Genomic DNA, 14860 nt, shown 5'->3' with positions numbered 1-14860 from the left:
TTCTGTAGATTCTGAAGGGCAGTACTAAATGAAAAAAAATATATATATTTTGGCAAAATAAGAAAAATGTACACATCTTCATTCTGTTCAAAAGTTTACACCCCTGGCTCTTAATGCATCGTTTTCCTTCAAGCGCATCAGTGAGTGTTTGAACCTTCTGTAATAGTTGCATTAGAGACTCTTCAGTGTGAAAAGATGGATCTCAAAATCATACAGCCATTGTTGGAAAGTCTTCAGATAAACAAAAACGAATTCCACTTCCTTATCCATATTCCCTATGTAGGCTATGTTAAATCATCCTTCAAAACAAAATATGGTTTTGGCAGTTATTTCGATCAGGGTTATTATTGTAAGAATGGTGACTCAAACTTTATGTCTGTTCACAGAAGAGGATCTAAGTGGTGACTGACACATTCTGTGGTTAAACTGGAGGAGCGCAGTGAGTTTAAGTTCACTTCTGGTTTAAGTGAAATTTGTAATTATACTTTTTTTGTTGACAATATTCTACCAATACATTGAAACAACGTGTAAACTATAGTAATATCGTTTTATATCACGTTCATTAAGTTTATTGAGGAAGAGCCCATTAATTTGATCAAAAGTGTAGTGAAGACATTTATACTGTAACCAGTGTTTTATGGCAAATAAAAGTGTTCCTTTGATCTTTATATAAATCAAAGAATCCTGAAAAAATGTGTCATGGATTTCACACAAATATTAAGCAGCACGACTGTTTTTAACATCCAGTGTTGGGGGTAACGCATTACAAGTAACGTAAGTTAATAATATTACTTTTTCCAAGTTACTAAAGCAACGCATTACTTCTTAATTGACAAGAAAATATCTGAGTTACTTTTTCAAATAAGTAACGCCAGTTACTTTTCCCCCGCATTTATAAATTAAAAGCTCTCCTGTCCCCATGTTGAGAGAAATTGTAAGATGTTACTTTAGTTCTAGAATAAATGTGAACGTGCATTAATTCATCTCACTCACTACACTAAAAAAAAGTACATCCTCAAAATGAATAAAAACAGTGAAATTCTACACAAACCTTCAATAATTAATTATGTTAAATAATACAAATATCCTTTATGTATTTAATCCTATTTTATTAACCGATGTCTTTGCTGCAGACCTTCGAAGATCCAATTCATCCATATAATAAGCAAAAATTACTCAAGATAATCTAACATTTGCTTCCCCTTTTTATTTATTTTTTTATTTTTTTTGCGGAAGAGTTGACTTTTTTCCTTCTGCGGTCTACTGTACAGACGTTTTTTGGTGTAAAAAAGCTTTTACATTTGCCAAAAATAGAACTTTTTATATTAAAAACAAACAAGCAAACCCTGCCCAGATTTAAAAAGTAACGCAAAACTAACGTAACGCATTGCTTTTCATAAAAGTAACGTAATTAGTTACTTTTATAAGGAGTAACTCAATATTGTACTCTCCCTAACACTGGTAACATCGTTGATAAGAGATGTTTTAGAGCAGCAAATCAACATATTCGAATGATTTCTGAAAGATCATGTGACACTAAAGACTGGAGAAAAACATATTTAAATATTAAATTGGAATAATATTTCACAATATTACTGTTTTAAATACATTTGCGAAAAACATTCGAAAACATTAAGTATAATTGTTTTTTCATTTTATTTTAATTTTAGAGACTTTTATTTTGAACTGGCTTACTTCCCTGTTGTGGTGTTGTGTGTCTAGGCGGCTGGCTTCTCGGCTCGCTATGCTATTAGCAGATATGTCGATGTTCAAAACATTGAATTAACCAGAACATAGTGCTTACAAGTTTTTCACACGTCAGGTAAAGCTTTTCTCCGTAACTTGACAGATTTGAGAAAATATCAACGTAAAATAGATAAATATTGAAACATGAACCTCGTTGTTTATCGAAGCTAGTAACGTTAAGTTAAATGATGGTTGTCAAGCAGATATTGGTTAACTTTTTTATCAGTAATAAAAGGTTGACCTGACTATTCCATTCATCTTTCTACAATTTACATAATATTGCTTTACTGTGTGGTTCAAGTCACTGTTTTGGTTTCTTTTTTCTTTATAGATGCCAAATGTCAATACCAGTAAATCTACTTCTCCACCTGATGGTGGAAATGTAGAGAAACCATATGAAAGCATACCATTAACTCACGCAGATGGTGTCAGAATAACACCATTGGCTAATTCGTCCAATAACCAGACAATCAATCAAACTGAATTTGCTTTTTTGCCTCATGGAAGTGATTTAAACACTCTACAGCATGTGAATCCAGATGGTGGAGAACTGGATCCTTCAACACAAATACAAACAGACACTAATGTGAAAGACGTTACCAACACATGTTCAACTAAGAACACAAGTCCGACAGAGAGAGAACGTGTCATTAGAGAGTTGAGCATCACTAGTACTTCATTCATTGGGCCTGTTTGTCGCCCAGAGCCATCCATTGAGAAAGAACTTTCTGAATTTTACAAAGAGCTTGAGGAAGTTGATAAGGTTGATGTCAGCGCCGAAACCACACCGGTTAAACAGCATGACTTTCATCCTTCTAGCAAGCTCGAAAGTGACCAACCAAATGGTGCAAACATTCCTGTTGTTGTAACTGATCATGGCAGAGCCTACAGACCTTACCCAGATCCACATGAACGCAACCAAAGAGATACACAGAGATGGAAACCTCGCTTGCAAAGTAATGTAAATGATTTTGGTAGAGGAGGAGGATATCCAGAGCCGTGGTATCCTCCTCCATCATGGGTTCCTCCAGGCCCAAGGGTGCAGTTCTTTCCTCCCCCAAACTCTGGAGGTGCTATCATGTATCCTCCAGACATGAGACCTCAGGAGAACGTCTTCCACAGTCTCCATGCCAATAACAACAGCTGGGGCCCATGGGACGGACCACCGTTACCTTCAAACAGGTGGCATGAACAAAACAGGGGTTTCCAGTCACATGAGCATCCTGGATTCCCTGGGGAATATCAGTCATCTTCATCACACTGGCAGCAGCATTATCATGAAAAAGACCAATATCAGCATTATAATAATAATGCTTCGGTGCTCATATTGTTGAGGGGAGTCCCGGGATCTGGAAAATCCTCTTTGGCCAGGTAAGCGAAACTAACATATACATATGATCATTGATGTTTTTGCACTAAACTTGTGGTCAAATGTTTGATTTAAATACTAAAGACATATGAAAAGAAATACTGATTGGTTAAGTTGTGCTTATATTGTCTAAAGGCATGTTTTGATTAGCTAAGCTAAATAGACAACTGTAGATTTTCTAATACTGCACTGTATGTCTTTCAGAGAGCTCCTGTCCACTGGTCCCAATGGAGTCATACTGAGCACAGATGACTACTTTTTCCAAGACAACAGATACGAATTTGATTCCGCTCTCCTTGGGGACGCACATGACTGGAATCAAAAGAGAGGTGAGGACGGGTTAAGTTACATCTTTGTAGACATGGGAGACAATATCTTCATCCTATAATTTAATACTTTATCCCCTGGTTTCACAGATAAGACTTTAGACTAAAATGTAAGTCTGTGCTGTTTCAGCCAAAAGACAGTTGCACTGACTCATTTAAAAATGTATCAGTGCCTTTGTTTTGTCTCAATATTTTTTTCTAGGCCTGTTTATAAAAATGACTTAAATGGCCTAATTGAACTATGACCTACTTCTGGCTTAGTCTAAACCCTGTCTGTCAAACTGGGCATATGTAAAACAAAATAGTTTGGGTTTAGTTTGATTAAAAAAACAGTAATATTATGAAATATGATTTCAATGTAAAATAACTGTTTTCTCTGTGATTATATTTTAAAATGAAATTTATTCCTGTGATGCAAAGCTGAATTTTCAGCATCATTACTTCAATCTTCGGTGTCATTCTAATATACTGAAAACAGTTGTGCTGCTTAATGTTTTGTTGGAACCTGTAATGCTTTTTTCAGGATTCTTTACTAAATAAAAAGTTAAAAAGAACAGCATTTATTTAAAATAGGAATCTTTTGTGACAATATAAAGTACCATTTATAAGTTTGTGGTCAGTCCATTTTTGTTCCTTTAAAAAAAAAATAATAAAAAAAGATTTTCAATAATTGCTGCTCTTTTTATTCATTAAAGAATTCTGAAAAAAGAATCACAGGTTCTAAAAAACATTAAGCAGCACAACTTTTTCCAGCATTGACAATAAAAGTAATAAATCAGCATGATTTCTGAAGGATCATGTGACATGTTGCATTACAGGAATAAATTATATTTCAAAATATATTAAAATAGAAAACCATTTAAAGAAAAAAACAACATTTTTATATTTAATTTAATTTAGTCTATCAAATACATAATTTAAAATTAGTTGGTTGACTCAAGGTCACGATTCAGCACAAAATAAGTAAGTTATATATGTCATAATAGATTATATAAAGTAAAAGAACCATATTTTTGTAATTTATTTTAACTGGTGATTCACGTAATTATTTGTGCTTTAATGCTGTCATTTTTACTGTAGTACAGTTAAAGAATAAATGATAAAATAAAGATTAGTGAAGATTACACAAGTAATTCTGTTTATCAAATATTAGTGGTGTATACATACATATATGCCATAAAATTTGGATTTATATGCGTTACATCAAAGAGAAATGGCAGGAAATTATATTTATATTATTGGTGGGCATAGATTAATTTTTTTAATCTAGATTAATCTCACTGTAATCTTGAAATTAATCTAGATTAAAATGGCCAATTTGAATTCTGCCGAAGGCATTCAGAATATGTGTGCTACCCAAATAATGGCTAAAAGTAAGTCTTTGAGAACGGGTTTCTCAAGCCAGGTGGCGCATTAGACCAGGGGCTCATCTCCTGTTTCCAAAATGCATCTCAAACTGCTTGACAGTTGCATTTACAACACAATTAACTATACAAACTTGTGTAACCAACTATTCCTACACTGCATGTACTTCTGCGTAAAAGGCTGCGCGACGTGCGCGTTGCAGTTAAATACACAGACACGCACGGCATGGATATCTGCGTGCATAGTCTTCGGTTAAACTGCGTTGCTTTTAGAAGCGTCAATTCAGTTGTTGCATATACTGTAGTTTAATGTCTTTATTTCGGGATTATCAAAGTAAATTATAACTCAACTTTGAGATTTTACTGGGGCACAGCAGATTTTCACTGGGGCACGTGTCCCAGTAAAAAAGGGTCTAGCAACGCACCTGCCCTGAAGCAAACCCGGCGGCTTCATAGCTGCATCCATGTTAGCACGTCTCGTTTGATGTGGTAATTTCACAGTAGGTATACACACAGATTCGAAGACTCGTTCTCGCCCCCTACAGTGCAATTCGGCTAGGTATACATCCGCTAAAATATCAAGGTGAAAGTAGCTTGCGTAGTATAGACCCAGCTCCCAACCCAACTCTGAGAATAGATTAACGGCGATATTTTTTTTATCGCCCGATAAGAGTCTCATGTTAACGGCCCACCACTCATATATATATTATAAGAAAACAATGTTATTGTGCAAAAAAAAATCCAAAGAATCCTAATATACAGTGCCTTGCGAAAGTATTCATACCCCTTCAGTTTTCTCACATTTTGTTATATTGCAGCCTTACGTTAAACTGCTTTAAATTGCTTTCTTACTTTACTACATCAATCTACACTCCATACACCATAACAAAAAAGCAAAAAAACAGGTTTGTAACAACTTTGTAAGTTTATTAAGAAAAAAACTGAAATGATTCCTTTGCATAAGTATTCATACCCTTTTTTGGGACACTTAAAATTTAGCTCAGAAGCATTCATATCGCTTGTAGATGTTACTACACTTCGAATAGAGTTAACCTGTGGCAAATTCATTTGAATGAGCATGATTTGGAAAGGCACACACCTCTCAATAAAAGGTCTAACAGCGGAAAATGCATATCAGTGCAAAAACCAAGCCCTGAGGTCAAAAGAACTGCTTGTAGAGCCCAGAGACAGGATTGCATCAAAATGCAGATCTGGGGAAGAGTTCAGAAAAAAATTCAGCTGCATTGAAGGTTCACAGAAGCATGTAGTCTCCATTATCCATAATAAAAGAAGTTTGTTACAACTATCACTCTAGAACTGGCCTTCTGGCCAAACTGAGAAATTGATGGAGAAGGAACTTGGTTAGACTGGTGATCAAGAAGCTGATGGTCACTCTAGTTGCGCTCCATGATTATATATGCAGTTGAAACAAACTTACAGAAGGATAAACATCACTGAAACACTTCACCGATCTGGGCTTTATGGTGGTGTGGCCAAACTCGGTGTTCTCAGTGAAGACATAAAAATCTACTTGGAGTTTGCAACAAAGCACCTAAAGAACTCAGATTGTGAGAAACAAGATCCTCTGGTCTGATGAACCTCAATTTTAAGCATCATGTTTAGTGGAAACCAGGCACTGCTCATCACCTGCACAGTAGCATCCTCATGCTGTGGGGCTTTTTCAGCAGCAGGGACTAAAGGACTCGTCAGAGTAGAAGGAAAGCTCAACACAGCATACAGAGATAGCCTTAATGAAAACCCAGTACAGAGCATTCAGAATCTCAGACTGGGAGGAAGGTTCATCTTCCAAAAGGTCAGTGACCCTAAACAAACAGCAAGAGAGAGTGGCTTATAGACAACCCTGTGAATGTCCTTGAGTGGCCACAGCCTGAATGCAATCAAACATTTCTGGATAAACGTGAAAATGTCTGCCACCCCCAACCAAGCTGACAAAGCTTGAGAGGTGAAGAGGTGAGGAGAAGAATGGCAGATAATTGCCAAATGCAGATTTGTTGCATCATACCAAATGAGGCTGTAAAGCTGCTAAATACTTATGCAATGTACTTGTTTCAGTTTTTTTAATTTGAATAAATTTGCAAAGTTGTCACAAATATGTTTTTTGCTTTGTCATTATGGTGTATGAAGGAGTGTAGCTTGATGTGGAAGAATAAGTTTTGTGAAGCAGTTTAACGTAAAGGCTGCAACATAACAAAACATGAAAAACAAAGGGGTATGAATACTTTTGCAAGGCACTGTATCTTTCATTTTCTTTATGAAAAAAAAAAAAAAAATCTTTAGTTTTTTTTGGTGTCAAATATGACCAGGACTTTTCCTTGCCAGTTTTTTTGTGAATGTCCTGTTTACAAAATTATTCAGACAATGTCAAGAATGGAAACCTGTGCAATTGTGAGTACTGAATGTTAAAAAAAAAAGAAAAAAAAAGCATGTTATTTTTTCTGAATTCAATCTTGATGCTAATTCTTTATGGCTGTGTCATTTCTAAGCTGAACAGGTGATGTTAGAGGGCCGCTCGCCTGTTATCATCGACAACACTAATGTTAAAGCCTGGGAAATGAAGCCTTACGTTGAAATGGTGAGTTTGCATTTTTAGGTAATGCCTGGGATTAAAGTGATTTTTTTTTTGTTTGCAAAATTGGCTCTGAGCCCTGGCTAAGTTTTATTAGCAGTGCTTTAGAGAATTTCCATATGTTTGCATTCAGAGATTTTGTAGTACAGTGGTATTTGCTAAATGAACTATATCTGCTTACTAATTAGTAATACATTTTTATTAATTTACTTTATTTCACACAGGCTTTAGACAACGGATACAGAGTGGACTTTCTTGAGCCAGATACCCACTGGAAATATGATCCTGCCCAGTTAGAAAAGTAAGTCAGTGACTTTTATGAATCGCAGAACGAAAAAGACTATTGACTTTGGATCAGGTTTTGACTTACGGTACAGAAGTTCAGATTTCAGTTGTGAGTAAGTGGATCAGATATTTCATAGTTTAGGATCAGTGATTATCTTTCATATCTCTGTGAATAAGAGCAGCTGACTCTGGTCGGATTAGAAGCCATTGTTACTTTCATTTATTTGTTTTATTTACAACTGGCTTTGTTTAGCAGTCTAATAGAGCTTGGCTCTCCTGGTAATTTCCTGTCTATTAATTGAATCTACAGGAGGAACAAGCACGGAGTCCCTCGAGAAACAATAGCGAAGATGCTGGATGGTTTCGAGCGGCCGATGAATGTGGACATTGTGATGAATTCTGTGGTGCCTCCCCATAAAAAGAAAGGCCATTAACAGAGAACAGAAGATGTAGCTGTGCTTTAAATATTGTCATGTTATCATTCGGAATGATAGGTTTATATATATTTTAATACATACTGATGCAGCTAAAGATGTTTTTAATGATTGTATGGTGATTTTAATGTTTTAATGACCATTGGCATATTTATTTATTCGAATGTCTTTTAAATGACATTCAAATAAATGCTTAGTGCACATATGAAAATGTTCTTTGCTGTTCTAGTTTTGTGTATTGTGATATACAAATGTTAATTGTAAATTACCACATTGATAAGACCATTGGTGTCTGATAAATACTCTGACTTTTAGACAGTCTGACACATTATTAATGCTAAGCTTCCACAAGGAAGACTAAATAAAAAGTGGTATCTGTAAATATTTTTAAGCATTCTCTGTAACCTTTTTGTTTTTAAAGGCCGGCAGCTCAATCCATTAGACTAATCTAATCTCAGGGTTTGCATTTAATGAATATGCTGGTGCTGTACATTGTTGATGGCTCATGTACTAAACAAGACACTGTTTTCTGAAGTGTTGATTATTTTTGTAAATAAATGTTGATTTGTTTTGATACAATGGAAATAATTCATTTCTTTACTTGGGTGCTTTTCTTTCTTTCTTTTTTTTTAAAGACCAATATATCTTTCATTTCATTTATATAAAATATATTTTTCTTTCAATAGTCAATTGTTTCTGTGAATAAAAATGTTAACATGTTCTTTTATGATGAATTGATTTTTCATATTAAATAGATTTATATTATAATAGATTTATACAAACACACACACACACACACACACACACACACACACACACATACATATATATTCATATATTCTATATTGTATATATGTGTAGCAATAGCCAACAATACATTGTGTGGGTCAAAAGTATTGATTTTTCTTTTATGCCAAAAATAATTAGAATATTAAGTAAAGATCATGTTCCATGAAGATATTTTATACCATAAATATATCAAAACTTATTTTTGTCATTAGTAATATGCATTGCTAAGAACTTAATTTGGACAATTTTAAAGGCGATTTTCTCAATATTATGATTTTTTTTTGCACCCTCAGATTCATAACAGTAAAGAGAAATGGCAGGAAATTATTTTTATATATTATATATTAATTAAATTAATCATGTAAAGGATGTTAAAGTGCAAAATAATCTAAAGAAAAAGAATATATCTTTAATTTTCTCTATGAAATATATATATATATATATTTTTCAATAGTCAATTGTTTCTGCGAATAATTTCATATTCATTATTATTCATATTAAATATATATATATATATATATATATATATATATATATATATATATTATTATTATTATTATTGTTATTTAGATTTATACACCCACCCACACACACACACACACACACACACACACACACACACACACACACACACACACACACACACACACACACACACACACACACACACACACATATATCTTTTATGCCAAGGATATTATTTAAACATCATGTTCCATGAAGATATTTTATACATTTTCTACCAAACATATATCAAAACGTATTTTTTGATTAGTAATATGCATTGCTAAGAACTTCATTTGGACAACTTTAAAGGTGATTTTCTCAATATTATGATTTTTTTGCACCCTCAGATTCATAACAGTAAAGAGAAATGGCAGGAAATTATTTATATATATTAATTACATTTTCATGTAAACAATGTTAAAGACCAAAACAATCTAAAGAAAACTAATATATCTTTAATTTTCTTTATGAAAACTATATATTTTTCAAATAGTCAATTGTTTCTGCGAATAAAAATGTTAACATGTTCTTTTATGATGAATCCTTGACTTTTATTTTTTCATATATATATATATATATATATATATATATATATATATATATATATATAATTTAGATGTACACACACACACACACACACACACACACACACACACACACACACATATATATTTGTATATATGTGTAGCAATAACTAACAATACACTGTATGGATGAAAATTATCGATTTGTCTTTAATGCCAAAAAATAATTAGTTCATGTTCCATAAAGATATTTTATACATTTTCTACCATAAATATATCAAAACGTATTTATTAGTAATATGCATTGCTAAGAAGAGCGATTTTCTCAATATTATGATTTTTTGCCCCTTAAATTCAAACAGTTGAGATAGATTCTCAAATAGTCATCAATGGAAAGCTTATTTATTTAAAAAAATGACCCTTATGACTGGTTTTGTGGTCTAGGGTCACACACAAAGATTGAATTTTTCACCGAATATTTATATTTTATTTCATTTATTTTTAGCTACACTGGTGCAGTGCCTTTATCCAGCCATTGTAACTGTCATTTGTGAAGGTGGAGACCCGCTGTCATTCTCCTCATAGCCTATAGGTGTCACTGTTGCCCCACACTCCAGCCCGCTAGCGCCTGAACATAAACGCTCGTTTATACACCAGCCATTTACATCACTATTACAGCAGTTGATTTCTTTTTCCAAACGCAAACAGCCAATATATCCACAAAAAACACAGTCATGCCCTTAAATAAATAAACTCGAGCGGAGGAGGGAAGCGAAGGATCTGTATTGAGCGGAGCTGCACTGACTGGTGCAGATAGGGACAAATTGGCGCCATTTTGAAGCCGACAGGAGGATCACAGCGGTGGGAGAAGCGAGTGGAGCGCGCACTTTTTCCAATAAGGTAAACGTCTGCTTGAATTTATACCGCAAGCGAGTGGAATCGACCCTCGTTGATTGGAGTCCGTTAACGGGAATTAGTATTTCGTGGCTGTTTTAGTAGGTGCTTTTTGCTTTTTAAGCGGTTGGTTGTCTATTCTTCTGTTAACCCATGCGAGGGTATCCGACTCTCACTCTCACTGTCTTTCCCCCCAAATTTGCTCGTTCTCTCCTCAGAACGCAAACGGCATTGACAGTCGTTGTTGGTTTACGTGTAACGTGTGTTTTTGTGGCCGTTTTCATTGCAAAAGAGGGCCGTGCACTTTCCTGATGCCTCGTGTGTGTACATGCATATGAGTGTTTGTGTTTTAGCTCTGTTAGCTTAGCTTAGCTGATCGTAAACCGCTTCAGCCTCTGTTTAAATCTGATTCGAAACACATTTCGGATTCTACTGCTGTAGTTTGCATTCATATTTCTTATGGGTTCATTTAGTCCGTTGCATATCGAGGTGAGACGTGCTGTTGTGCGTTGGATCTAGATAGTAACAGAGGAGCTGTAGTGGTGTGCAATGAATTTTAGCTAGTAAACACCCCCTTAGGGGTGTTATCTCGGTTTCTATGGGATAAACCACTGTCAAAGGAACGAAATGACAGCTGCTGTGTGATCAAGATCGTATTTTGTTCTGCTTGTGCTGCACAAAGACATCAGTTCAGAAAGTCAACCTGCTGTCGGAGTGTAAGCCTCTCTTTTTCCGTGCAAAATCGTTGTAAGGGTGTAATGTGTCTGTAAATAGCTGGAAATGCGATGCATTGTTTATTAATTGCATGCATAGAGGTGTTGTAAAATGCTGGATGTGTTTAGCGTTTGCAGGGATCGTGAAACACTTGCACTGTGGTGAACCTGCTTAGAAATGACAGCTGTTTTTACCTCACCTTACATTATTAATTTCTTGCGTAATTGTCTTGTTACAACTTTCATGGTTTCCTCAGGGGAAATGCAGAGCACCTATAATGCATCTATTTGGATTTGGACTCATTTATTCATATACTGTGTATTTAAAGTGTATTGTTAAAATAATTAGTATTAACTGTTAGTAGACCATTACCTATGTTGTGTGGGTGTGTGTATATATATTAATTATAATGCGTCAGCTTATATTTTGTTTTTGGTATGTGAAAATATTTAACAATTTATTATTTCGTAATTTTTAATATTTCTATATAGCTTAAATTTAAGTTTTCATAATTTTAGTATTTTAAAAAATTCTGGAAATTGTACTAATTTTATGTTTTTTGGTTATTTATTTGTCTTTAATTTATTTTAGATTTAGTAATTGCAGGAAGTTTATTTAATTTTTTTTATTTATAATTTTTGAGTGTGTTTATCTTTTAGTTGTAGTTCTGTTTATGTCTTTAATTTTATATTCTAACATTTAACAATTAAATTATTTTATATATTTCCATCTATTATTGCAGAAATTGATTATTGTAATTGTTTTCTAAAGTTAGTTTTTTTTTGTAAAGAGAATTTTAAAGTCCACATGAAATAAAAATGGACCTAATTTGTAAAATTCATATTACAGATCTTGAATGGTTCATGCATGTATATTTCTCATTTAAAAAATGTTTTGACCTAATTTTCTTGAATAAAATGTCAGAATTCGTTCTTCTGTTTAAAAAGACAGATTTCTCTCTGTTTATTGGGCTTCTTAATTTTTTTTAGTATGCTTAAGATCCTTGCACACTGAGTTTGAAATTCTCACCCGAGATTTTCGCATTTTAAAAAATAAATGCGACCTCATGTTTGGTTCTTAATGTTTACACCCTGCCTCCGACACTTTCATCCGTCATAAAAAAAATTCAGATCGGGTTAAATTTTCCGTATCCATAGCAAGCATTTTGAAAGGTGTTTCGAACATATTGAGATTCTGTGCGTGACAAATTTTTTTTTTTTTTTTGTTCTTTTATGTTTTAAATAAATCTAATAAATTATATACTTGATGTATCCCTTTTATTGGTATAAAGGCTGAAATACCATTTTATAAGGTTTTTTGTTTTTGTGAAAACCTTTAGCTGAAATGTAAATTAGTTAAATACATTTTTGGGCTACTAAAATCTGAAGAGTATCTGCCCAAAGGGCTACCAGAGGTTTTGAAATTTGAAAAGTTGTGTTTTGGGCTATTATGCTTTGGCACAGTATCTGTCAAACTAAAACTGAAAGCACAATATAAATTTAATCCTTTCATGAAGTCTGTTTTTGCTCTGTTTCAAAGCAAATCGTGCACTTCGTTCAGGCAATCAGCTCGTGATCTGGTGTTTTCCGCTCCTCAGAACGGCTCAGTTCACAGTGAATGCGGTGAACTTGTTTATTGCACAGGATGTGAGTTTAACGCATTTGGGAACAAAAAAAGGCCACCAGTTAAGCTTTATTTTTGAGCAGATGATTACAGCATTTTATTAGATTTGTAGTAAGAGGTGTTTTTGTAAGCCTGTTTTCACTGAAGCTGGAGTGTTCCATCAAAATAAAAGCTCTACTGCCGTTTTCGTCAAAATCAAAGCTTAAAAGTGCAGTATGAATTGCTGGCAGCTAGCAGTTTAAATGGGTACCGTTACTGCAGTCCAAATTCAAAATATCTTTCGAGTGTAGAAATTAGGAAAGAAGTATTGTAATTTCCCTACTGTAGTGTAAAGCAAAAATAATATAGCTATGAAATATTCATTTTCATTTATTTTACTGTGCAGTTGTTTATATTACTCTCATAGAAATAACAGTGAAATAAGATTATTTATATTATTGTTATATTCTAATTTCTTTGGCGTCCTGAAACACCAGTGTAAATGTAATTTAGACTGAGACAGTATACCACAAATAAAAAGTTAAGTTATCTTGAAGTTGTCTTAGTTAAAAGCATGGGTTGGAGCTCTTAATTTTGAACTCTTAAAGTGCACTGGATAGAATAATTAACGTGAAACTGTAAAAAAAAAAAAAAAAATTCATTTTGTCTAAGCCTTCATTTGTCTTTTTTTTTAAGTATCACAATAAAATTGTATTGTTGCCCTCATATCGAGATATTGTATCGTAGGATTTTGATATTGTTACATCCCTATTGTTAGGGATATAGAATTTTTTTTTTTTGTCCAATCAAAGCTAAAATGTACAAGCCCTATAATACATCCTCCTCCAGTTTCCTGTTGATGGTTCCTGTTGATTTCATTGGGTCTTTAATTTTTACTCTTCATTATGCCAGTAGGCTTAATTTAGCTGTTTATAATTATGAATTACAGCTGATGATTATGTGCAACACTTATTATGCAGTTGTTTTAATTAGCATTTTTCTCTTGTCTGTTTAGATTAATCTGCTTGGTATTGTAATTCATGTGTGGGTGTTGTTTTAGTTTGCTAATCGGCAAAACCTCTGTGCACATCGACTGGAATTGAAAGTATAGCATTTCTTTGAATTGAAATGTCTCTGTGGCAATGAAATGCATGAGATTGCTCTTTTTAAAATGGGTTTTTTAGCGCTGTCAATATTTAGCCGTCCACAGGAGGTGAGGGTTTGGCCATCATCCTGCGATTTTTGAAGAACAAACTGATTTTGTCACTTACTTTTCTTTTTCTTTTTTGGGGTGTAGTCAAATCCATATTAAGAGGCCATTGGATCATTTCTTTAACGGCACATTCTTTTCCAAAAGAGTAATTGATGGAAATTCCCTGTTGTGCACTGACATATTCATGCCTTTTTTTTGACACGTTTGCAGCGAGCACTGATTGGAGAGCATGGCTCACTCCAAGAATCGAGCCACGGATGGCAAAATCACCTACCCGCCGGGGGTGAAGGAGATCTCCGATAAGATCTCCAAGGAGGAGATGGTTCGGAGACTGAAGGTGAGGAGCAATCTGTCATTTGCCCAAGTGGAAACGGCTTATATGTAATTACAATGAATAATGAGTACTGAAGATTGTCCATACAACTCTTGATGCCATTAACACAGTGTTATTTGATATTATTTATAAATGGATTCTTTTTGATTTGTTCATTTTAATTTTAAGTTTT

At 34.0% G+C, this 14860-nt stretch overlaps 2 protein-coding genes across 2 annotated transcripts in view; both read left to right on the top strand.

Annotated features, from left to right (window-relative positions):
• Positions 1 to 1711: 1711 nt before the first annotated feature.
• Positions 1712 to 8707, top strand: n4bp2l2 (NEDD4 binding protein 2-like 2). Its single transcript, XM_073817722.1, has 6 exons — positions 1712 to 1822; positions 2078 to 3117; positions 3320 to 3444; positions 7310 to 7398; positions 7617 to 7693; positions 7988 to 8707. The coding sequence occupies exons 2-6, from the start codon at positions 2078 to 2080 to the stop codon at positions 8109 to 8111; spliced, it is 1455 nt and encodes a 484-aa protein (XP_073673823.1). The 5' UTR covers positions 1712 to 1822; the 3' UTR covers positions 8112 to 8707.
• A 1861-nt stretch (positions 8708 to 10568) lies between these two features.
• Positions 10569 to 14860, top strand: part of pds5b (PDS5 cohesin associated factor B) — a 50230-nt gene continuing 45938 nt past the window's right edge. The window contains exons 1-2 of the mRNA XM_073817265.1: positions 10569 to 10831; positions 14565 to 14691. Coding sequence (XP_073673366.1) covers positions 14584 to 14691 — 108 coding nt within the window. The 5' untranslated portion in view covers positions 10569 to 10831; positions 14565 to 14583. The remainder of the gene's footprint in view (positions 10832 to 14564; positions 14692 to 14860) is intronic.

Source organism: Garra rufa, chromosome 14, assembly GCF_049309525.1.
Source record: "Garra rufa chromosome 14, GarRuf1.0, whole genome shotgun sequence".
NCBI classification, from domain to species: domain Eukaryota; kingdom Metazoa; phylum Chordata; class Actinopteri; order Cypriniformes; family Cyprinidae; genus Garra; species Garra rufa.
The sequence above is the reverse complement of the archived record's forward strand: the minus strand, read 5'-3'. Positions and strand labels throughout refer to the sequence as shown.